Source organism: Lepidochelys kempii, chromosome 2 (assembly GCF_965140265.1).
Source record: "Lepidochelys kempii isolate rLepKem1 chromosome 2, rLepKem1.hap2, whole genome shotgun sequence".
Classification (NCBI taxonomy): Eukaryota; Metazoa; Chordata; order Testudines; family Cheloniidae; genus Lepidochelys; species Lepidochelys kempii.
In genome coordinates this window covers 233,332,546-233,357,664 of record NC_133257.1, presented here as the reverse complement: position 1 = coordinate 233,357,664, position 25,119 = coordinate 233,332,546, and the positions used below count along the sequence as shown (strand labels likewise).

The 25,119-nt window shown below is 41.4% G+C and overlaps 1 protein-coding gene across 10 annotated transcripts in view; it reads right to left on the bottom strand.

Moving 5' to 3' along the window:
• Positions 1 to 12,076: 12,076 nt before the first annotated feature.
• Positions 12,077 to 25,119, bottom strand: part of MLLT10 (MLLT10 histone lysine methyltransferase DOT1L cofactor) — a 222,898-nt gene continuing 209,855 nt past the window's right edge. For 7 of the 10 annotated variants that reach the window (XM_073334203.1, XM_073334205.1, XM_073334206.1 and 4 more), the window contains 6 exons: positions 23,875 to 24,063; positions 23,133 to 23,221; positions 22,649 to 22,998; positions 16,426 to 16,528; positions 15,593 to 15,805; positions 12,078 to 14,152 (listed from right to left, as the gene is read on the bottom strand). In XM_073334203.1, coding sequence (XP_073190304.1) covers positions 14,108 to 14,152; positions 15,593 to 15,805; positions 16,426 to 16,528; positions 22,649 to 22,998; positions 23,133 to 23,221; positions 23,875 to 24,063 — 989 coding nt within the window. In that variant the 3' untranslated portion in view covers positions 12,078 to 14,107. Of the gene's footprint in view, positions 14,153 to 15,592; positions 15,806 to 16,425; positions 16,529 to 22,648; positions 22,999 to 23,132; positions 23,222 to 23,874; positions 24,064 to 25,119 lie in introns of those variants that run through there. The other 3 variants (XM_073334209.1, XM_073334213.1, XM_073334208.1) reach the window with 3 other exon arrangements.

Below are 25,119 nucleotides of genomic sequence, written 5' to 3'. Positions count from 1 at the left end.
ACGTGTAGAATACACATAGGGACCAGCACTTGAAGACCATTTCGCTACGCTCGAGCCTGGTGTTCTCCTTTCCTGAGACTTTCATAGTCTTTAACAGCACAGACACTGGGAGAGTGGAGTTGGGACTGCTTTACTATGTCCCTTGAAGTCTTCTCTATGTACCCCTCTGTTTCCCTTAGTTCCTCCAGTTCCGCCATTGTGGTCTCGAGCCCGTGCTCGCTCTCTGAGGGCCATGAGTTGCTTGCACCAAATGCCCAATTTGCCACACATGTATTTCTAATCAGGGAAAGAAGTCAGGGGTTCAGGATTTCTTCCCCTAGCTATCATGGCAGGGGAAGCTAATGATCAAAGTCCAAAGAGAAAAAAACTATGAACTCGCTACACCAATATTTTAAATGTGAACAACTAACTATCCTGATTTCAAATGGCTCAATTTGGGGGGAAAAACTCTTTGAAATAACAGAAACGATGCTTATTTTTCATAACCTACCAGGTAGGCAGTAAGGTAATTCCAACACATGAAATAGAACCACTGCAGTAGATGCCTATTCTCCAATCCATGCAGTGTATCAGGGAATGAAGTGTATCAATAGTACATCCCTAATTACTAGTTTGTTTTGCTCTGTTTTTTTTCACTTACAATATCTAATTGAATAGTTCAGATAAGTCCCTCCAGGCCCAAGCCCATTCTGCAGCCCTTGGTTTGAGCAGGCTGCTGTTACCATTGGCAGCAGGCAGAAGAGGCAGTGCTTCATCCCAGCTGCTAGATTGAAATTCTTCCTCTGGGAGGATATTTTCCCACATTGCCAGGAGACACTTCCTGCCTCCCTCCACTTCTGAGGGAGATGCTTGAGTGGAGGAGGAGGAAACAGACTGGAGTATGAGGCTGGTAGTTCCACCATTCTGCTGATTGCTGTGTGTAACTGCATGCTGAGGCAGAGACATGGAGTAGCAGACAGAGCTGTTAATGACCTGCAGCTGGCTTGTAAGAGTAGTACTTGGACAATGCCCTCTCATTATGAGGACACAGTTCTCCCCTCTCCCCCCCCCCCCCCGCCCCCAGTAGCCGCCCAAATGCACCTCCAGACCACCAGCAGTACATTGCTCTATCTGGCGTTGGAAGTGCAAAGTGCAAAGGTACCAGTAGCAAAGACACTGTGTGTCTGCCTCCTGCTGCTGCTCAGCCTCCTGCTTGCAGGGTTAGTAGAGCAGAGGGTGGAAGACACGGTGGTACCCCTATAGCCGGGGTGCCAACTTAGGTAATTCCTGAGGGTGGGCGGAAGTGGCAAATTTTCCAGCTCCAAATTTAAATATACAATTGAAAAACCAATGTAGCTGGGCTCTGCTGCCTGCCCCCACCAGCCACAGTACATCTTCATCACCACCTGCAGGGACAAGGGGAGAACCCCACCACAGCAGGGAGGCAGTGACTGGCCCAGAAACCCTGGCTGAGAGAGTTTGGGGGCAGGACCAAAAGTAAACTCTGGGGAAGAGGGATGCTTCATGCACCTGCGACTCCCAGGATGGGACTGGGGTGCTTTGTGCTCCCTTCCCCCTCATATCACTGCCTAGGCCTGCTGACACAAACCCTATTCCCGTCCCCGCCAGCCTGGGGAGAGCCCTCTCTGCACTGTTACCTGCTGGGATGGGAAGGCAGCACTCGTGTCAGAAATGGGACTACACAGCTGTCTCTGCTGCTGCCGCCTCGGTGGGAAAGGAGAGGGAGGAAAACAGGGTGGCAGGGGTGGAGTTGCTGGGTCATGTGATCAGGGCTGAGTACAAGCCCTTCCCTTTGAAGAACATTCGCAGAGGCTCAGATTTGGGTGGTCCTGGATCCTAACTGGGTGGGCTGTAACCCACCCATGGCTAGGCCCTTGTCATGAGCAAGTGCAAAAAGCAGGGGCAGAGGGTATTTGCCACTAGCCCTACCTAATTGGTGCCCCTGCCGTATAGCCCAAGTGGTTAAGGTACTCATCTGAGAGGTGGGAGAACAGGCTTCAAGACCATGCTCCTCAGTGGGCATTTGAAGCCAGGTCTTCACTGCCTGAGTGAGTGCTCTAACAATGAAGTTATTGGATACAAAGTGGGAAGGTTCCTCCCCAGTTTTAGTAACCTGGCTCACGTGCCTAACTGCTGGAAAGGGTTCACAGCCGTTAAACCCAAGCTGAGATTGGCCCCGCCCTGTGGCCTCAAGTTAGTCCTTTAAGTACCTTTGAGCAGTGCTGTTTAGGTCATGTCCTACTGGTTATCTTTGGTGGGTCCCTGCTTCAGCTTGCTGGCTTCCATGAATCCCGTTTTAGGTGTCGCGCTCTCTCCCCTGCATTGCATAAGGAATCTGAACAGCTGTCTCAGGGCTCTGAATTCTATTAGGGAGCAAGGTGACTAAATCTCCCTTGTGGATCTAGCCCTTGTAGACTCTACTCCAATCACCCCTTTTCTTCATTAAATAGATTGAGTTCCTTGAGCTCCATACCTAAAAAGTATGTGTCATAACCACACAGCTAAAGGTAGCCTAGAATTCCTCCTTACCTGTAAGGGGTTAAGAAGCTCAAATAACCTGGTTAGCACCTGACCAAAAGGACCAATGGCAAAAGAAGATACTTTCAAATCTGGTGGTGGGGGGGGACAAGGGGAGAGGCTTTGTTTATGCTCTTTGTTTTCTTGGGAAGCAGAGACGCACCAGGTCAGAAAACTCCTTCTCCTATAAACCATCCTAAAGTGAGTCTCAATATTGCAAAAAGAGTAAGTAAATAAGGCAGGATGCGTTAGATTACCTTTTGTTTTCAACTTGTGAATTTTCCCTGTGCTAACAGAGAGGTTTATCCCTGTTTTTTGTAACTTTAAAGTTTTGCCTAGAGGGGAATCCTCTGTGTTTTGAATCTGATTACTCTGAAAAGTTACCTTCCATCCTGATTTTACAGAGGTGCTTCTTTTACTTTTTTTCTCTTTATAATAAAGTTCTGTTTTTAAGAATCTGGTTTACCTATTTGGTTGGTATGTTATTCTCAAGCCTTCACAGGAAGGGGGTGTAGGGCTTGGGGGGATATTCTGGGGGAATAGGAATTCCAAGTGGTCCTTTCCCTGATTCTTTGTCTAAATCACTTGGTAGTGGCAGCGAATACCATCCAAGGACAAAGGATTTGTGCCTTGGGGAAATTTTTAACCTAAGCTGGTAGAAATAAGCTTAGGGGGGCTTTCACATCTGTACCCTAGAGTTCAGAGTGGGAAGGGAACCCTGACAGTATGTTTTCCAATTCTTTAATCATGCTCGTGGCTCTTCTCTGAACCGTCTCGTTATCAATGTACTTCTTGAATTGTGGATACCACAACCAGATACCAGTATTCCAGCCCTGGTCGTATCAGTGGCAAATACAGAGGTAATATAGCCTTCCTACTCAATAGTCCTCTGTTTATGCATCCAAGGATCGCATTAGCCCTTTTGGCCTCAGTGTCGCACATGCAGCTGATTATCTACCATGACACCCAAGTCGTTTTCAGAGTCACGGTTTCTCAGGATGGAATCTGCCATCCTGTAAGCAAGGCCTACTTTCTTTGTTCCTAACTGCGTAACTCTACATTTGAACATATTAAACTGCATATTGTTTGCTTGCTCCCAGTTCACCAAGTGATCCAGATCGCTTTGTATCAGTGACCTGTCCTCTTCATTATTTGCCATTCCTCGAATCTCTCTCATCTGCAAACTTAATCAGTACTGATTTTGTTTTCTTTCAACTCATTGCTAAAAAGGGCAAGAACCAATCCCTATGAGACCCCACTAGAAACACACCCTCTTGATGATGATTCCTAATTTACATTTTGAGACTGGGTGGGTGAGGTAATATCTTTTATTGGACGAACTTCTGTTGATGAGAAAAACAAACTTTGAAGCCACACAGAGTTGCTCTTCAGGTCTGGGAAAGTTACTCCAAGTACACCAACCTTGTCTCTCTAATATCCTGGGACCAACACCGCTACGACAATGCTGCATGCGTTTTGAGACCTGTCAGTTAGCCAACTTTTAATCGATATGTGTGCCATGTTGATTTTTGTTGTTATTTTAGTTTTTAAAACTAGTACCTCACTGAAGTCTGAATATATAATGTCAACCCTATTAACTTTTAACCAAATGTGTAACCTCATAAAAAAAATCAAGTTAGAATCCTAGAATATCAGGGTTGGAAGGAACCTCAGGAGGTCATCTAGTCCAACCCCCTGCTGAAAGCAGAACCAATCTCCAACTAAATCATCCTAGCCAGGGTTTTGTCAAGCCTGACCTTAAAAACCTCTAAGGAAGGAGATTCTACCACGTCCCTAGGTAACCCATTCCAGTGCTTCACCACCCTCCTAGTATCCAACCTAAACCTCCCCCACTGCAACTTGAGACCATTACTCCTTGTTCTATCATCTGGTACCACTGAGAACAGTCTAGATCCATCCTCTTTGGAACCCCCTTTCAGGTAGTTGAAAACAGCTATCAAATCCCCCCTCATTCTTCTCTTCTGCAGACTAAATAATCCCAGGTCCCTCAGCCTCTCCTCATAAGTCATATGCTTCAGCCCCCTAATCATTTTTGTTGCTCTCCGCTGGACTCTTTCCAATTTTTCCACATCCTCCTTGTAGTGTGGGACCCAAAACTGGACACAGTACTCCAGATGAGGCTTCACCAATGCTGAATAGAGGGGTATAATCACGTCCCTCGATCTGCTGGCAATGCTCCTACTTATACAGCCCAAAATGCCATTAGCCTTCTTGGCAACAAAGGCACGCTGTTGACTCATATCCAGCCTCTGGTGCACTGTAACCCCTAGGTCCTTTTCTGCAGAACTGCTGCCAAGTCACTCGGTCCCTAGTCTGTAGCGGTGCATGGGATTCTTCCGTCCTAAGTGCAGGACTCTGCACTTGTCCTTGTTGAACCTCATCAGATTTATTTTGGCCCCATCCTCTAATTTGTCTAGGTCCCTCTGTATAGTATCCTACTCTCCAGCATATCTACCACTCCTCCCAGTTTAGTGTCATCCGCAAACTAGCTGAGGGTGCAATCCACACCATCCTCCAGATCATTTATGAAGATATTGAATAAAACCGGCCCCAGGACTGACCCTTGGGGCACTCTGCTTGATACCAGCTGCCAACTAGACATGGAGCCATTGATCACTACCCGTTGAGCCTGACGATGTAGCCAGCTTTCTATCCACCTTATAGTCCATTCATCCAGCCCATACCACTTTAACTTGCTGGCAAGAATATTATGGGAGACCGTATCAAAAGCTTTGCTCAAGTCAAGGAATATCCACTGCTTTCCCCTCATCCACAGAGCCAGTTATCTCATCATAGAAGGCAATTTGGTTAGTCAGGCATGACTTGCCCTTGGTGAATCCATGCTGACTGTTCCTGATCACGTTCCTCTTCTCTAAGTGCTTCAGAATTGATTCCTTGAGGACCTGCTCCATGATTTTTCCAGGGACTGAGGTGAGGCTGACTGGCCTGTAGTTCTCAGGATCCTCCTCCTTCCCTTTTTTTAAAGATGGGCACTACATTAGCCTTTTTCCAGTCATCCAGGACCTCACCTGATCGCCATGAGTTTTCAAAGATAATGGCCAATGGCTCTGCAATCACCTCTGCCAACTCCTTTAGCACCCTCGGATGCAGCACATCTGGCCTCATGGACTTGTGCTCATCCAGCTTTTCTAAATAGTCCTGAACCACTTCTTTCTCCACAGAGGGCTGGTCACCTCCTCCCATACTGTGCTGCCCAGTGCAGTAGTTTGGGAGCTGACCTTGTTCATGAAGACTGTGGCAAAAAAAGCATTGAGTACATTAGCTTTTTCCACATCCTCTGTCACTAGGTTGCCTCCCCCATTCAGTAAGGGCCCACACTTTCCTTGTCCACCTTCTTGTTGCTAACATACCTGTAGAAACCCTTCTTGTTACTCTTAACATCTCTTGCTAGCTGCAACTCCAAGTGTGATTTGGCCTTCCTGATTTCACTCTTGCATGCCTGAGCAATATTTTTATACTCCTCCCTGGTCATTTGTCCAATCTTCCACTTCTTGTAAGCTTCTTTTTTGTGTTTAAGATCAGCAAGGATTTCATTGTTAAGCCAAGCTGGTTGCCTGCCATATTTACTATTCTTTTTACACATCGGATGGTTTGTTCCTGCAACCTCAATAAGGATTCTTTAAAATACAGCCAGCTCTTCTGGACTCCTTTCCCCCTCATGTTATTCTCCCAGGAGATCCTGCCTAATTATCATTCACATTAGTCTGACACAATCTATTTTCCATAAATCCTTGTTAATTGACTTTAATTGTATTATTCTCCTTTAATTCTTTATTGATCAAGTCCTTTATCAGCTGTTCCATTATCTTGTCCAGGATCAATGTCAGACTGACACATCTATAATTACCTGGGTCTTCCCATTTACCCTTTTAAAATATTGGCACAAATTAACTTTTCTCCAGTCTTCTGGAACTCCCCTAGTTTTCAAAGAGTTGTTGAAAATCAACATTAATGGTCCAATGAGCTGCTCAGCCAGCTCTTTTAAAACTCTGGGATGCAAATTATACAAACTTACTGATTTAAAAATGTCTAACTTTAGTAGCTGCTGTTTAACAGCCTCGTGAATTACTATTGGAATGGAAAGTGTTTCATCATCATCATATGATATGACTACATCATATGATGTTTTGTTTTTGGTTTTTTTCCAAATACAGAACAGAAATATTTAGTGAATATTTTCTGCATTATTATTGATAATTCTACCATCACTATCTGGTAATGAACCAGTACCATTGTTAGGGTTCTTTTTGTTTCTCATCCACTTAAAAAGCTCCTTCTTATTGTCCTCAATTTTGATGGCTGTAGATTTCTCCTTGTGTCCTTTTAATTTTCTTGTCAATTTCCTACAATTCCTAACTTCTGATTTATAATCCTTACTGTCAACTTCTCCTTTGTTCCATTTGTTATATATATATACACACACACACACACACACACACCCACCTTCACTTCCCCTTTAAACCAGGTTGTATTTTTAACCAGCATGCCCTTCTTTCTCAATTGTGGAATTTTGGCTTTTTGGGCATCTAGGAAAACATTCTCAAATTCCCAATTATCATTCACATTTTTCTGTTTAAATTATTTTACCCAACTAAAAGGCACGTAATTAGTTTCAGCTTTTAGAAACTGGCCATTTTATCCTGCAATCCCCTGCCTCATTCACAGCATACTTTCTAAATTCTGCAACAAATGAAGTAGGGGACCTACAGACACAATAGCCTCCTTCATTACACAGCCCTGATTCATCCCTAGAAAGGTTCATCCTGTGCAGTGAATGAGGCCAGGATCTTGTGGAAAAAATACTACGAGATCATGTAAATAAAGACCCTATCGCAATTAGGCTGGTCAGAATTTGATTTTTTTAAAAATAATTTTCAACAAATAATATTGATGCTTATTTCTAAGCATTTTTTTAAAAAGTCTATTTAAATTTTCAGTTGCAGGAAATTATGGAGGAAGTCAGACAATAATAATTTAGTGACAGCAGATGCTGAGTTTCAAAAAATTAAAGCTTTATAACCATTAAAACACAAATTGTCAACATCATATGTGAACATATTCAAAGTAAATATTCCTAAAGTTCTCAAGTAGCATTTTTCTTTCTCTGCCTGTCTGTAAATGTCAGTTATTACCGGTTTGTGGTGTGTAGGGTGAAATTGACATGTATGGACATTTACTGATAAAAAACTAATCCTTCCAAGACTAATTATAATGCATATGTCCGAGGAAGCTGAATTGAAGCTCCTCAGTCAAAAGATGGTTACCTATCTGTATAGTAGCTGTTCTTTGAGAGGTGGGTATTTGACTCAGGTATGTTTGTGCCCAGTGCACCAAAGCTCAAGAATTTTGCCTAGCATTACCTGTAGGGGCAGTATTCATGCTGTCTGGCCCCTTAGCTGCTCCTTTGGCTATTTAACAGTGGTGGTGTCCTGACCCCGTTTCAGTTCCTTGTTCCCAAACATCAAGAGTTGAGATTCCAATGCAGAAGGGATGGAGGCTGGGTTGTGTAATACACATGTGCACCCACCTCTTGGAAAAACAACAGTTACCATATAGGTAGTTAACCATCTTTTCTTCTTAAAGGGTTACAGATGTGTATTCCACTCAGGCGCCTCACAAGCAATATCAGAAGAAGGTGGAGCTAAGAGTCTCCTTAAAGAACAACTGCAGCATTGCCTTCCCAAAATTTGTGTCTTATCTGGAACCTTTAAGCTGCTGGAGCAAATCACAGGAGCTGAGATTGGCCGTTTTGACCTTGGATCCAATGAGCACCCAGAACCAATGGGTTTAGACTCAAGGACATCCTTAAGGAGAAACGCCTGCAATCTGTTTGGCCTCTCCTTGCAAGCTCTGGACATGAAATTCCAGCAGATGGCACACTCACAAAGAGAGTGGCCCTCTCACAAGCTGGAGGCATCTAACATGGTTGTCTGACTCCAGGAAGACAGCTGGGCACAAAGCATACCTCTTGAATCCCAGCTTCTCCTTCATTTCCATGATAACCTGGAACTACCCTATCCTAACTGTAAGTAGAATGAAGACAACCCCAGTTCTGAATGGACCAGAGCGGTTCCCAGGTGTCTGGCAGTGGGTGGATGGAACTGAGGTGGGAGGGGCAGTATGTCCCTCACCCTCAGAACATTTGGAGATGCTGAGGGAAAGGGTAGGAGGGGATGCACAAATGATCTAGTGGACACTGCCCAGAGAAGATTCTAGAGTTACGCTATTGCACTGCGGTGTGGGGGGCCTAAGGTAATGGGTGAGCCACTCAAAGAACCACCTGTCATCAACAGGGTTCAGCCCTGTAGACCCATAGCAGAACTCTCTCTCATTTAACCTAATCCAGTGATTCTCAAAATATGGGGCAGGCCTCCCAAGAGAGGCATGGGAGTGTGTCAAGGGAGTCTTGGGTGGCTGGGGGCTCATGTGGAAGAGCTATGCACACCCAGGTGGTGGGGAGAAAGGAGACAGCTGGAGACCTGCCACCTGGGTTTGGGTTCCTCTTCCCCTCCTCTCAACAGGAGGCAGCCTGGGCTCAGGCTTTCCTTCAGAGCTGAGCACCAGCCAGCAGCTGCTGCTCTATGCTCTGCCTTCACAGCTGGGTAGTGGCATATGTACTTGTTTGGGGGTGGGGGGCATAAACAACTTAGACACATAGAAGGGAGACCCAATCAAATAAGTTTAAGAACCCTGACCTAACTGATTAGCAATAGTAGGTTGTTATCCACTATATAGACTAGTCACTAGAGGGGGAAGGGGCATACTGTTTGTCAGTGGGTTTTACAGATATTTGCTGACAGTAGAGGAACGTAGACTCAGACTTCCTGGATATCATTGCAGAGTCTGTTGGCAGTGTTTAGACCTTTCTGGCTTTGTGGCCCCAGCCTGTTTCTTGCGTCCCTCTAGTCAGATCCTTGCCATCCAGCCTCTCTGTATATGAAAACCTTAACACAAAAATACCTAGGACTGATTTGCTCAATGTAAAGTGCAATGATGACTGATTCTTACTAACTATAATCACTGATTTGATGACATGGGGTTGTGTGTGGGGGCTGGGAGCGACAGGGAATGTGCCACACATCCCACTTTGTACAAGTGGGGAAAAGGGCTGGATAGGGAGGTACTACCTCTTTACTCACTTTCATGCCTATATTTGTGCTTCCATAATTCTGGCCTGCTAGAGCAGAGGCGTTCAGCCTCAGGATTAAAAATGGGATTGGCATTTGGGTGAGTCTTTTCTCATCACAGATGACCTGCATTAAACCACTGCAAACCATCCTACAAACTCACTGGTAAGAGTTCTTTAAATATAATTAATCGAGAGTATTTAATTTCCATTATGTTCCCATGAAGTTGGCAGGCCTGGGCGTGGAACGCTGTTCCAGAGGCCTAAAGTGATGCAGAATATCAAGCAGACTGAAGTTGAACTGTATAATACTTTTTTATGGAGAGTATCAGCACAACACTATTTTGAAAGAATACCATTCTGAGAATTTAGGGCTTTAAAAAGTGGTGTTTTTTTTTTTAAATGTATGGATATATAGCAAATTTGCAGAGCTGTGTGGGATTGCTCTATCTGCTGTGCTTAATTTTCAGAATCTAGTGTTGTCTTTTTTAAAAAGTCTTGCTCTTCCAGCTGTAAAGCACATCAACTATGTCCAATAATATATTCTCTTCTGTGACAATGTACCTTTACCCAGCTTGCTCTTTGGAAGTGAGCCTACCTAGCCATGATTAATGCAGCAACACTACAAAATGTGCTTTCAGCTTTTATGCAGCATGTTGATCAAGGTTATTAATTTCTCAGGCTGTATTGCCTTCCCCAGAACCCCATTATAAGGTCATGTGCAACATTCCAAGTAGGTGTCAGAAAGGGGCACATGTGAGCTTTGCTCAAACTCTACTTTGTACTACTGAATGCGTTCAACTCTCTAGAAGCCCTTTTTGTAGCTGAGGTCTACCACACAGACAACAGTGTTGACTCTTTGGAAGGAATATATTTGGAGTACAAGAGTTATTGCTAGTTAACTACTTTTTCTCCATCACATTGCATTCACAGCATCCCACTGTAGGATTTGCAATTCCTTACTACCCAAATGGATAGCCTGCTATGTGAAGGGGGAGAATATATCTGAACCCTGGCATATCTAGTGAACTGCTGCCCTCTAACATCCTTCTCCAAGGGGACAACCTTGATTCATTCCATGGAATAGGAAGCTACAGAATGGATGCTAAATCTGGATGTCAACCTATAATGTTGCTTTTCAAATTGCTATATGATGATGACCCCACTGTAGGAGACTAACTAGCAGTAAATTCCATAAGGATGTAGACTGAGGAGCCCTGCTCTGCCAATCCAACATCTCTATGAAGCGTTGAGAAAATAGTCATTTGTAAAGGTATAAACTACTCTGTGTAACAGTCACAAATTTCATATTTGAGATACTCTATTGAAACTACCCACCTGGTTAAATGAACTCTAAAAATTCACATATTGGAATGTGTACTGGTTTATTACATTACTGGCTGCACAGTCTTTGTTTCTTTGAGCTGAGATGACCTGATCCCTAGATTACCCTATAAAGTTACCTTCTAAACTGTTTGTGACCTTTGGCTTTTTAAATAGCATGTGTCTATGGGCTTGTTTATATGTGAAAGTTGTTTTGGATTAAGCTAGGCTCTGAATTTAAAGTGCAATCACTGTTCCTGGATAATGCCATGTGTAGTCAATCTACATGTAGCAACTAATAAGCTTTCAACAGTCAAGACATGTAACCTCGCTACCCGAGGATGGGGCTTTGGAGGAAACACAGGCCATGCTAGATTGAAAGTACTGAATTTTAATGTGAATGTGGAGGTGAAGTTTAAGTACCACTTTTATTGTTGTGGAAGACCATATAATGTAGGTACAGCTATCACATCCACGAAATTGCAGACTCAGCTAAAGCCCTCTAGCATGAGACCCACTATGAGAGGTGGAGCAAAGGCTCTTTCCATGTGTTTAGTTAGCACTACCAACCACATGTATGTTACTTGTCTAGAAAACATCTTAAGGTGTCAATTGTGACATGGCCCCAAAACTTGAGACAATTTAGGAGGGGTCTATTTACAAATAGCTCCAGATAAGATTGGCAATTCAAATGAGGCAGTTGTTTTGTTTTCTCTAACAAACAAAAATAAAAAAGGAGGACTTGTGGCACCTGAGACTAACCAATTTATTTGAGCATAAGCTTTCGTGAGCTACAGCTCACGAAAGCTTATGCTCAAATAAATTGGTTAGTCTCTCAAGTGCCCTAAGTACTCCTTTTCTTTTTGCGAATACAGACTAACACGGCTGTTACTCTGAAACCTATAAAAATAAAGAAATTCTATGTAAAAGAAACTTTAAATAAGAAATCCACAAATGTAAGGTTGAAAGCTTGCCCCTTCCTACTTAAAATATAAATTTGAGAGACCAAATATGAAATGCTTTTCTTGTAGCCGGACATACGATAAGTTACAGAATGTATATAGGATGAAATCCATGGCAAAACAAAATGTCTTTGTGCTTCATTTACTGTATAGATCTCACTAGGAGTTATGCTCAGCTGGAGTTCAGGAGTGTCTCTGCTGAGACCAGTGCCTTTAAAATTTGACCATAGATAATTTATGCTGTGATTATGGCACAGGCACCAGCCTGGTGACCTCCTACAATGGATTGCATAAGCAAAAATGCATTTCCTTTTTTACAGTAGCAAGATTGTATATTAGTGTCAAAGTGTATTTTGCAAGCAAAGAGAGGAAAGGAAACATTAAGAAACTGGTTGTTGTAAATAATAGCTTTAGTATAATTTGATATCTGATTATTACAGTAGCAACAAGTACTAAAATCCAGCCAGTCATGGAATATTAATAGAACTGGAAGGACAGAATATCCTCCAACTTCTATAAGAATCTCTCATACAGCTGAAGTGTACCACTATGAACATTATTAAAATTTATTAACAAAAGCTCTGTACATATCTTTTCATACTCTTGGAATTTTACATCTAAGCAAAATAACAGCACATTTTAATTTTATCATTTGTACAAATTGTTACAGAATATTAACCAGTGGGTTAAATAAGTAAAATAAACCACACTGATTTACTTTTGTAAAGTATCCACAAAAGTGATTTGTGACAATTTTTTAAAATCCCCCTGAACATATAAAAATAAATTATTTGATTAAATCTACCAATTAGAAATATTACAAATCAAAATATCAATGTTTTCTTATGAATTTCTCACAATACAAAACAGATTCACAAAAACCTTATTTACAGAAATGAGGTAAGAACTGTGCAATGTCTACCCAAGAGACATATTGCAGAATTAACATGTTCTTCCAATTAAGTACACAGTGGAGGTCTAATTACAGCTGGGTCATTTTCCACTAATAATTTACACTTCTAAATACAGATTAGTGGTCATTATCCCAATTTTTATCTACACTCCATAGGGTCATGCCAAGAAATCATCTATCCTAAGTGAAAATGTTCGAACAATAAGCTCAACCGTTTCAACCACTGGTATATTTCATTGGGAAATGTTTAAATATCTACTTGCTTTTTTGGTAATTTACTAGTGAAAAGTGACCCAGGTAACAATTTGCCTGAGCTATCTACAGTGGCTTCAACACTTCTAATAAAGGCAGAACAATGGGGAAGGCTGCTGGTGCAATGTTGAATATTTCTGCTGCTTTCAAGGACTTGTCTAGTGCATGCTCAGCTGTCTGCAGCCATTTCAACACAATGGAGGTAGCAACAGGCACTTAGTTTAGGCCAAACACTACCAGTACTTTCCAAAGTGGCCTTCTCATCTGGTGAAAAAAAAAAAAATCCCTTTAAACTGATCTGGTTTGTCCAGCAACCTTAGGACTCACAAAACCCAAATTAATGTTAATAACCTTTGAACTCTACCCTGAAATTCTTATTCTGGCAAAATTCACTCTATAGTCAGTAGAAATTTGATGGAGTGGCAAGTTCAGAATTGGATTCCTTATATCATGAGTCAGATTTCAAAATGTTTTAAAAAGCCAAACACACCTAACAGGAAATCCACACTGCCACTAACAAACTGGGGCTGAAAGCATTTGCAGCAGAGATAAGGTTGGTTTGTTTGCGAAGACTCCTGTTCTGAAATCAAGTAATGTGTAACTGGAATAAGTATTTTCAGTTTACTAGCCCTCCAGCTGTATAATAAGAACTACTACTTGAGCATCAAGTAGAATATTTTCCAGGGCTGAATGTGTAGTTGTACTTAGTATTGTCATACTGACAAAATAATTATGGTTTGCAGAATTTGATTTCTTGCAGTGTCTGTTAAATCTGAAGAAGTAGTTCCATTTCAGTGCAACAAGAAAGTAGATCAGAGCCTTAGAAGAATGTCCTTATGAAGATTAATCCTTTGCTGTGCAGTTAGGTCCTTGTTGCATTTCTTCATATCTGCAGAAAGGAAGATCCGCAGTTCACAGCTAGATGAAGTGCTATAATAGCAGGATATGCAGTTCTCAAATATTATTCAAACGTCAACTTTTTTCAGGTGCAACCGATCCAGTTTTATCATTAAGCCTCTGTGGTAAAAAAAAACACACACACACTTGTACAACCAGACAGTATTTTAGATTTGCTAAATTCTACAACTTCTATATATAAATGAAAAGGCATGGCTGGAATACAGTCTGGACACAAAAGTGAATAAGATTAGATCGTTATGCTAAAGAATCAAATGTAGAAGTTTTGTCATGATTTTAGCAAAATGTTTGGATTTTAAATAAAAGTATTCACACAACATGGAAACCAAACTTTGGAAAGAAGAAAGTAATTACAGCAAAGGTATTTTAGACCTCCAAAATTACCATCAGGAAACAGATCCAAACTACTGATCTCTCCTTGGGGCCATCTAACCCCGCTTTGTATTTCCTGCTGCTTTTGATCTGCCAGGCTTCATGGAGAGAGGGGGAAGGGGATTTTCACGATGTCAAAACAATTCCATCTAAGGACCCAAAAACCTCTCACCACAGAAATACCCCTTCCCAATCACTGTTTCTGGAGCCACACAACATACACTTTCTACCCGCTACCAACCCTTCCCTGGTGCCAGAAGTTCTCTCTCTCTGCCTATTCTTTTAATGTCTTCTGTCCCCTCTTTCATAGTGACCATCAGGATTTATATTGTATCTGCAGGTACTGACAACTGCTGTTCTATATCTGGGAAAATCCCAGATTTCTGGATGTGTCACATCCATACTGTACTTATTTGTGATTAGGACAATAAATTAATCTAAAAGGTAAGTCAGGCCTCAATTAAAACAATTACTTAAAAGGCTATGGGGAAATGAATAGATCTTAAGTATATTAAAATTATTTAATTTTCTAAATGAAAGTTCCATAACAGTAAACAAAATCTATAAAATGGCAGCAGGTATACTTGTTCCACTCAGTGTCTAAGAGCACATGTACATGGGAGCTCCTAGAGCAGCACACAAGGAGGCTCATATCGTCATGCTAATGCAGGAGACAAGAAAGTGACAGTGGCTAGACGCAAAGCAATATGTCAACTGACATAAGTACTTCCTTTTTACTCATTTAAGACATTACATGGAAATACCAAGTGAAACACTGACAATTGTGATTGGTGATTTGACTGTGTCTGTTTCATAATGAAAAAAGTAAGATAATAAAGCTTTGAATATGTCAATTAAACAAAGACAGATGAAAGATGTTCACTAGAGAATTCCCTGCATGTATCTCATAAGCATCTAGTACTGACCACTCTTAGAGAGAGGATACTGGGCTAGGTGGACCACTGGTCTTATCCAGCATAGCAATTACTGTAGTAAGTGGGTTAGAGTCTAAGGAAGCCTAAATACATTTAAGTCCTTGTATGGACAGAAGGTATAGGTTACACCAACTTAAACATCTGGTTTCCCTTAAGACTTGCCTCTGAATTTGGCACAATGTTCCTTTAATTATGTCACTGAAAATGCCATTATAGGTGAAAATAGACTTACTGTCACTTTTTGAGTTGCATTATCCCCATGAACTGTAAGAAATGGGTTGGTTGTAGTTGTATGAAGGGATGATGCTTGAGTGCCTGAAAGCAGGTTATTTAGGGGTATCTGTGCTACTCCTGGGATCTGCAACTGCTGCACTTCAGGCTGGTGGTGTTGGTGTTGATGGTGCTGGTGCTGCACTAGCTGATACAGAAGGGCCTGATGTTGTTCCTTAGGTAATACAAGGAAAGAACATTCTAATCAACAATCATTCAACCAATTGTCACTCCTTTCTAGGTTCTTTCTTACCCTAGTGTTTTTTGCAATGTAACCACAATTTACCACACTCCAGTTAACATGGGTTGCAATGATGAAGCTCCACAGAAACGTGGAGGATGGAAGAGAGAGCCTCTTCAAGCTTTCTTAATGTCAGCAGCTCAACAGGAAGTTCAGCTGAGGCCTGGGGAAAGCCTCTATCACAGGACCCTAGATTTGATATCCTTTTCTTACAAAAAAGGGTCTCAAATATGTTTGGCACAGTATTAAAATCATGCTACTTTCAATACAAACTAAAATTTTTCCAAGCAGGTGCCGAGTGGCATATATATCCTACAACGCAAACCAATATTTACAGTGAACATATTCTCCATGATATAAAAAGGTGCAGACAAGTGAACAATAAACTATTTTTGAAAATTAATTTTTTTAAACAGACATATGATCAAGGAGTTAATCCACACAGGTCTAATATTTGTATTAACCTGAGGAGTTTGTCTATACTTCAGAAAGCAGTGGTCGTGACTCAGCTTTACACAGAACATAGCTAATTCTATTATAAATATAGGACATACTGATGTGAGTTGTTGAGTACTCAGTAACTGCTGAAATTGCTGGTGCTGTTGATGGAGCAGAAGTTGTCTCTGTTGGTCAGGAAGTAATCCTAGTCCCGAGGCACTGCAAAGCAATGACCAAGCTCTTAGTTTCTGCAATGTGACACTGCAGTTTATTTGACTAATGGATGTCTGGGGCATCATTTTTACTTCAGCCTTTCAGCAAAATTACAAACTGAAATCATGTATAGACTTTTTGATAAGTAACACTCACTTGCTATATAGCATTTTGATTAAATGTTGCTAGATATCCCACTGAATACCAATAGCAAATGAGTAGTTATTTCTTGCATAAGTTGGACAGCAAAGTAAACATACACACAGTTATAATATGCACATAGCTCACCCACATTTTGTTAACATATGCCTGGATACTCCAGTCTCACCCACAAACACAAATTTAATAACCATCTTTATGCTGATGATTTACAGGTCTGTCTGTCTACTACAGACCTGTCCAAACTGAAATCTCAGCCTGTCTCTCTAACATCTCCTTGTGAACGTCTAGCCATCAGCTCAAGCTCAACATGGCTAAAACAGAACTCTCAATCCTTCCCCCTTAACTTCCCCCAATACCTTCTTTCTCAAGAACTATGGACAACACCACTGCCCTACCTGTCACCAGGCCAATAACCTGGGTTTTATTTTTAGCTTGGACATCTCTCTAGACCCTCACATCCAGAGTATGTCTAAATCTTGCATATTCTTTCTATATAATGTCTCTAAGACATGGCCTTTCCTATCCATCCACACAGCTAAAACACTTGTCCAGACTCTCATGATCTCACATCTCAATTACTACAACATACTTTTCTGCGGCTTTGACAAATGCAATGTTGGCCACATATCCATTCAGAACTGCTCCAAAGATTATTTTCCTAGCCTCTCATTTTGAGCATGTTATCCCTCTCTTTAAATCTGCTACTGGCTTCTCTTTCTCTCTCACATCAAATGTAAGCTGCTGGGCTTCACTCTGAAGGCCTTTCACAAACCTATCCCCACGCTACCTATCATCTTTCATTTGCTATTGACATGTTGACTCCTACCTCCAAATAGCCCTTGATGTCAGCCTCCATTGCCCACTTGCTAAATTTTCAAACAAGAATCTCTGTGTTTTCTCCCATGCTGTCCCTCATGAGGAAGCATGCCCCATAAACATCTGCAAAACTACCTCATTATCGTCCCTCAAATCCTTGCTTAAAACTCGTTTGCTGTGGTGCCGACAAAAAACTTCATGATGGCTAGCTGCCGTGACCATTGCCTAAAAAGCTGACAAATATGGTCTCGTTGTTTCCTTGAAAAGAAAAGGAGTGCTTGTGGCACCTTAGAGACTAACCAATTTATTTGAGCATAAGCTTTCGTGAGCTACAGCTAACTTCATCGAGTGCCACTCCTTTTCTTTTTGCGAATACAGATTAACACGGCTGTGACTCTGAAACCTGTCATTGTTTCCTTGTGTTCTTCTATGAATCTGTCTATAGACATCAAGTTTCAGAGTAACAGCCGTGTTAGTCTGTATTCGCAAAAAGAAAAGGAGTACTTGTGGCACCTTAGAGACTAATGCATCCGATGAAGTGAGCTGTAGCTCACGAAAGCTTATGCTCTAATAAATTGGTTAGTCTCTAAGGTGCCACAAGTACTCCTTTTCTTTTTTCTATAGACATCAAATGTCTCTTGTTTTCCCCTATGATTGTAAGCTCTTTGGGACAGGGACAGTCTTTTTGTTCTGTGTTTGTACAATGCCTAGCACAACAGGACACCATAACTAAGGCTCCTAGGTGCTATGGTAATACAAATAGACAACGATGAATTAGCAAGGCCTTAAAACTTTGCCTGACACCAACTAGCCAGGGTTGAAAAACACCTGTGCTATCACCACTCCTCCCAAACTAACTCTCTTAGAATTCAAAGGAACAAAACTCTTCATGTACTTTTTATTCTATTTCATGTTACTCAACTATTTATTAAATTATTTTAAATGTAACAACGTATTCGTATCGAGCTTTTAGTATTCACTCCACTTTTTACACATTTTCCTATAATTACAATGTGTCCTTTTCTGCATTGTTTTTATTGCCTGTTGCTCTTTTCATTCTTTCTCCATCCCATTCTTTCTTTCCCCATATATCATGTGCTCTACCTCTTCCCACATATTTAGCGTCTCACTTCTCCCTAATTATTTTTTCTGTCTCTTTATCCCCTTGTCCACACACACAGCTGGAGAACTAAATTTCCAAAGAAACACCCAAGTGAAGAAGACAAGCTTGCCTCCCAAAGCTGCCAGGAAAGGGAAGTTTCCTGGGATTCCTAACTGGGTGTGCTTTCCCTGGTTGGAATGGGGATTTACTTTTTTGGAGGCCTCTGACTAACATATCTGATTAGTTTGAAACTCCCTGTCCCACAAGCTCCTCTGCCTGGAGAAAAAGAGGATTGTTCCCTTTCATTCCAACAATCATTTAACCCTCCTGTGTGTTGTATGGGTTGGGGTGGGGCTCCTTCTATTAATCTATTTCTCCCCCAGCCTCTGATTTTGAATGCTTTTCCCCCAGTGAAATACTTCAACATATACTTCTGCTGCAGCTCATAGCTTTCCCAAGCAGCACAGTAATGAGAAGTGTGTGTGGATCTGTGGAAGCAACATGCATGCAGAGGTCTTCAATTATACTACCTATCTCCCACATGAAGTTGTCTTCTCAGATCCATGACTTTTGTAATTAACCAGCAGTAGCAATTCACCCTAAATATCGGGAGATGCTCTCCAGTCGACTACCTTAATCTTTTCGGGGAGCTGGAGTAATGGAGTTGACCGGAGAGTGCTCTGACATCTATTTTGCAGATCTTCACCTGGTGCATTGATTGCAGCAGTGTCAATCTCCCCAGTAGTGAAGACAAGCCCTAATTAAGCCCTCACACTGGGTCAGCTGTATCAGTGGAAGTACAAAAGCAAGAGACTTTTCCAAAGGTGTTTAGTATAGAAAAGACACAGGGCAATGAGCGTAGGTGTAGCTGAACCACTGTTGAACATGGTTTAACTGCAAAAGTGGACAGGACCAAACAGTGCTCAGCATATTTTCAAAAACAGTGTTTCTGAAGGCCCAACCACGTGGAAAGTACTTTCATATATGTAAAATATAATATATCTTTCTATCTGCACCCAAAGGTGTGCCAGAATCCTTCGAAAACGTAAGAGACAATACCATCCCTTACAAAATAAGTTAAGGCAAGCAAACATGGGAGAAACAAGACAGCAGGAATAGGGTAAGCATACACCAGTGTCATTAATTAGATTATACAGTTAATCAGTGAGGGTTAGTGCTTGCTCTGATGTAATAAGGAGGGTGGATTTGTTTTTTTTTGTAATGTATGACTACATGGATGTCCTAGTTGGTTAGTTACATGGCAGAAGTGGGTCCTAGGGAGGAACTCGAAAGAGAAGGAGGGGAACATTACAGATAAGCAACAAGTACATGAAAGAAAACAGATATATGTGGGACAAGGGCATGAATGGGGCATTGAATTTGGCATTGCTGGGGGAGCAGAACAGAAAAGGGTAATAAGAAAGGAGAAAAGGTAAGGTAACTGGGGTTATAGACTACCTGGAAGGGGCAGACATGAAGTTGAAACTTAAAATAGTGAAGAAGGGAGACTCTTCCAAGTGTTTCTAAGACGGGAGGGTATGTAGGTAGATTGACAGGCAAGAAATAGGATTCTGACAGCATCAATTGAATGGACTAAAGTGGGTGATGTGTGTATCAAAGAGGCTGTAGAGTGGCAGGTTACCATAACTAAAGTATGATATGAGGAAGGCATGCACAAGAGTTTTGGCAGGATCTGGACAGATAGAAATAAATTATCAGATTTTGGCAATGTTGTGGAGGAAAAGATGGCAGTATTTGGAACCCACTTTTATACATGGAAGAGGAAAATTATGATATGCTAAAAATCCCTAAATTTAGGTTGCTTAACACTTTCTATTATAAAGTGAGAGCTTTGACAGTCAACAGCCAGGATGCCCTTGAGCTACAGAAGTGCCTTTTCTTTGTACTATGAAATTCTATTCAGCTCTTTCCAAGATATAAACTTATTAAAATAGCTATTTATCTTCTCTCATTTCATTTCTGAGAACATTTTTGGTACATGCCAACATAACACACAAACATTCTGAAGTGCTAGGCTGTCACCCCTGCAGCAGCTGCTGCCAGTAACAACACTGTACTGGGAACATTTGGCAGCTACCAGGGTAGCTGTGGAGGCATGGGAGATGGGAGAGAAGAGATCTGGAGTTAGTCTCCCCACCCCCAGAAATGGCCCCAGTGGCCAATGCTCCCTTCTGGAACAACCACGTGAAGCTGGGATGCTCCCTGACCCCTGGAAACAGACCCAGCCAAGACCCTGCAGCCCATTTCCTCTGTTCCCACACTCCGGGGGAAGCCCACATGGGGATGGAGCTTTCCCAACTCCCAAGTGGGGTGGGTGGGCAGGAAGTAAGAGAACAGGACCAGGCTGGCCTCTCCCCTCAACTACCTCCCAATCCAAACAGGTTATCTTCCCTCTGGGATAACAGCCATCTCCTGTTGCCACCTAACATAGTTAGCCCCATAGTTCCAGTGATAGCAGTCTGTGCTGCAATCCTGAAGGTTTAGGATTCAAAGCCTGCTTATGATACATTTTGATGGGAGAGAGGGGTTGTTACAGATGCTCATAACTGAATCTTTTATCTTTTTTCTTTTAAAAAAACTAGGAAATGACATACAAAAAGACTACATTAAAAGAACATTATTTAGGTTGCGAAGTCAAGCACTCAAAAGTTAGGAAATGCCAGATACATGATTACCTGTGTAACCATAATGCTGCCCAACTTGTGCAAGGGGGAAGAATTAAGGTAGACCGGAACTTTTTAATCTACCATCTTCTAACTTTGGAGTGCTTGACTTTGCAACATAAATACTGTTTTTATGTAGTTTTTTGTATGTATAATAGCATATTGCATGTGGGATAAATGCAACACCATACCTTAAATTCATTTTCAATGGTACTTCACTGCCACTGGAAAAACAGTTTACTCTAGCTAAGACTACCGTATATACTCGATCATAAGCCAGTTTGTTTATAAGACGACCCCCCCAGGATGGATAAGTAAAAATGGAAAATTTTTATGACCCATTCATAAGCCGACCCTATAATTCAGGGGTCGGAAAACTTTGGCTCCTGGGCCATCAGGATAAGCTGTTGGCAGGCCGAGATGGTTTGTTTACCGCAGGCATGGAGGTAAACCTAAGTAAAGGAAGTGTCCCAGCGTGCCAGCTGCTTACCCTTACGGGCCAGGACAGCAACTCGTGGAGAAATTTTTTGGGGGGGAGAAGCTGAAGGTCAGGGGAGTAACCCCTGTGACCACCCCCACATGACCCCACCCCTAGCCCGGGACCCCCACACTCTCACCATCCCATCCCTTCCCACCTTATCTGGGGAGGGCCAGGGAGGATGTCTCTGGACTGGCCATAGCTGCTCCGGCAGGCTGGGAAGCGCGGTCACAGCCTGCTCTGGGGGGTGGGGCCAGGCAGCACAGCTGTAGCCTGCCAGCCCCGGAGCTTCAGCTGCTTCAGAGGCTGGGGGCAGAGCAGTATGGCCAGAAGCGGCGACACTCTGGCCCTGCCTCTTCCCTTCTGGCTCTGCTGCCTCTCCTTGCTCCTTCTGTTGGGGGGAGGGGCTGTGTCCCACCTCTCTTGCTCTATACCCATTCATAAGCCAACCCCCTTCTCTGGTGCTTCCCTTTTTTACTAAAAAAATTCGGCTTATGAACGAGTATATACAGTACTTTTCTTTTGAGTGAACCTGTTTGGGCTCATTGTGACACATTAATGGGATCAACCAAAGCATATTTAGGAGAAAATGGAAAAGGCAGAAATAGATGAACCCTAACTACCATGGTCTGTGAAGCCCCAAAAATTGTACGGCAGGAATTGCTGATTTTTAAACTTCATTATCCATAGTGCAATTAAATTCCTGTCCTCTTAACACTGGTCTTACACAGAACACAAGAATCTAGTCAGGCATTCATAGGCTAGAAGAAATGCTAAATAAAATAAACTCTATGCTTAAAACTGTTTAACCAAATTAAGCTAGTAATGCACACAGTGTATGGCGACAATAAGAAAAAGCAAATACATTTTGGTAAGATTCTTACCTGTTATTTAGTGTTGTTGGCAGAGGATGAGATACATTAGGTGGCCCAGCTGCATGAGTGAGAGAAGGATTCTGGGATATTGTGGCAGGGGTCTGAATCACCCCATTTAAAGTCCCTACAATTCCATTGATTGCCAGCTGGTTACCTGGCAATGCTCCAATTATTCCACCCACACCAGGCACTGCAGGAATGGTGGATGTTACAGTCTGCATACCACTAGCTAGTGCCCCCACTGTCACACCATTGACCTGTTGAACTCCTGAGCCTGGCTGAGCGGGACTCTGCCCAGCAGGTGGTGGAGTGGAAAGAACTGATGAACTGCTGGTACTCTGTCCACTGGAGGTTATCTCCTAATGTAAAAAACAAACCAACAAAAACCCTCAGCTGTATAGAATTTCAAACAAAACAGAACAGCACAAGGATTCTGAGATGAAGTTAATTTATAACAAGGTTAGAAAAACAAAACAAAACAAAACAAAGTTACCTGGTTTAATACAGGGAGAGAATTGTCAGGTAAAAAACTGTTTCCCAGATGAGGGCTTTTACTGCTGTTCAAGGAATCAGTGCTAGGTGCTAAAGTGATGATTTAAAAAATAAAGTGAAGTTTAATTTTTGCATTTAACATGTTTAAAATATTAAAATATTCAGAATAATTTATTTCAGCAGAATGTTGATGTTAAACATAGAATACACAAAACTTGACCATAAACTTAATTTCTTATAATCACAACCCCAAGGTAAAATATTAGTTTAACTGACTAGTAAAAGGTGATGGATGGATTCAAGACTGAATAGTGAAAAATAAAATTCCTGGACATAAGCAGCAATTATTTGTGTAAGTCTCATGCGTCTTAAAACACATTAAAACAAGGGGAAATTTTTCTCTTGTGAAAGTTTTTCAGATTTTTTTTTTTTTAATAAAAAAGTAAAAGACAAGTATGCACAAAGTAGCTTGTTCAGGGAAAGCTTATATCTAAAAAATTCCCAGATCCAATATAAACTTGCCATTCTTTTCTCCAACAAAAATATTGTCAGTGATTAATTATACACACCAGACAAATCATTTAAAAAACCCCACCAATTATACTGGATCTGTTCTCTTTGTACACACATGTATCTCCCATTCATGGCAAATAGGGGTAAAATAGGCCTTTTACATAAAGAGTCTTCAGGTTACTTTGATAAGAGTACTATGCAAAATGTGGGAAACATTTTTCTCTACTTACCAGCTTGTGCTGGAAATGCATGTACTTGATGAGATGGGCTAGGGTTTGAAGTTATTGTTGGAAAGGGAACTGAAAGCTGTGCATTTAATAGCTGGAGGCGCTCCTTTTTAGCAGTCAGGTTCTTAATCTGTTCCTCTAACCGTCGATTTTCAACTTGAAGTTGGTGTAATGACTTCAGCATTCCCAGAACTAGAAAACAATTGACTAATAAATCTGATCTCTTTTAAGGTCACATTCAAAGTTTTTTCTTTATGAAGAATATCTCAGGATTGCACAATACGTCATGTGTTAGAATTTTAAATACTATATATATCCTTAGCATCCCTAGTTACATACTGCGGATTAATATTGCCAATTAAGATAGTGCTTAAAGTGAAAATCCACCCCAAATAATTAATGAGAATGTACTAAAATAAAAAAAAATCCTAAAATTTCTCCTTTGAAGTCAGAGGTATGCTATTTAAAATACATAAACTAATATATAACAAAGTCCCAACTGTGGATCCATGTAGATGGACCCTTACTTCCATGCAGAGACAGTTGCACCATCAGGGTCTATGTTAATTTTGAGCAAGTTTCAGTACAATGTGCTTTTTCTGTAAATGCAGCCATAAAAAAAAGAAAAAAGAAAAGAAAAACAAGATTCCTTTAATGACATGCAGGTAACAGAGCAGTTGTGGAATGCCTATTCTATTGACTTATGAAGTTTAAAATACAACTAAAAACTCTAAGAGCAGATCAAAGCTCTGAAATATATGCATTGTTTTTATGTAGTCAACTATTATTGTTTTTTTAAAAATGCAAAGGAAAAGTATGTGCAAAAGGAACTGTTCTATTGAATTCTTTGTCAAATAAATTGCAAATTTATGTGATCAATGAAAACCCTTTATTCAGGTTTATGGGGTTTTCTTTTGTTTGTTTTCATTTTGCTTTTCAATCACCATACACCTTGCCGGATGCTAAATCTTCCGGCTGCTTTCAGTGTCAATCTACAGATCACCCAGCAGGGAGCACTACGTGAGCATTGCAGTTACCACCCTTTCTTTGCAAATAAAGCGCATCACCATCTGAACAAGCACAGCTTCTACCATGCACATTTCCTCAAATTCTGATTTTGTTCCAGAACATGGATGTCCCAACTAGGGATACAGAGTAGCTGTCATGCCACAGGGATAGCCAGCCACTTTTTAAATACCAAATTATATTTGTTTAACATGACCTCTGGGCCTACGACAGACACAAGTC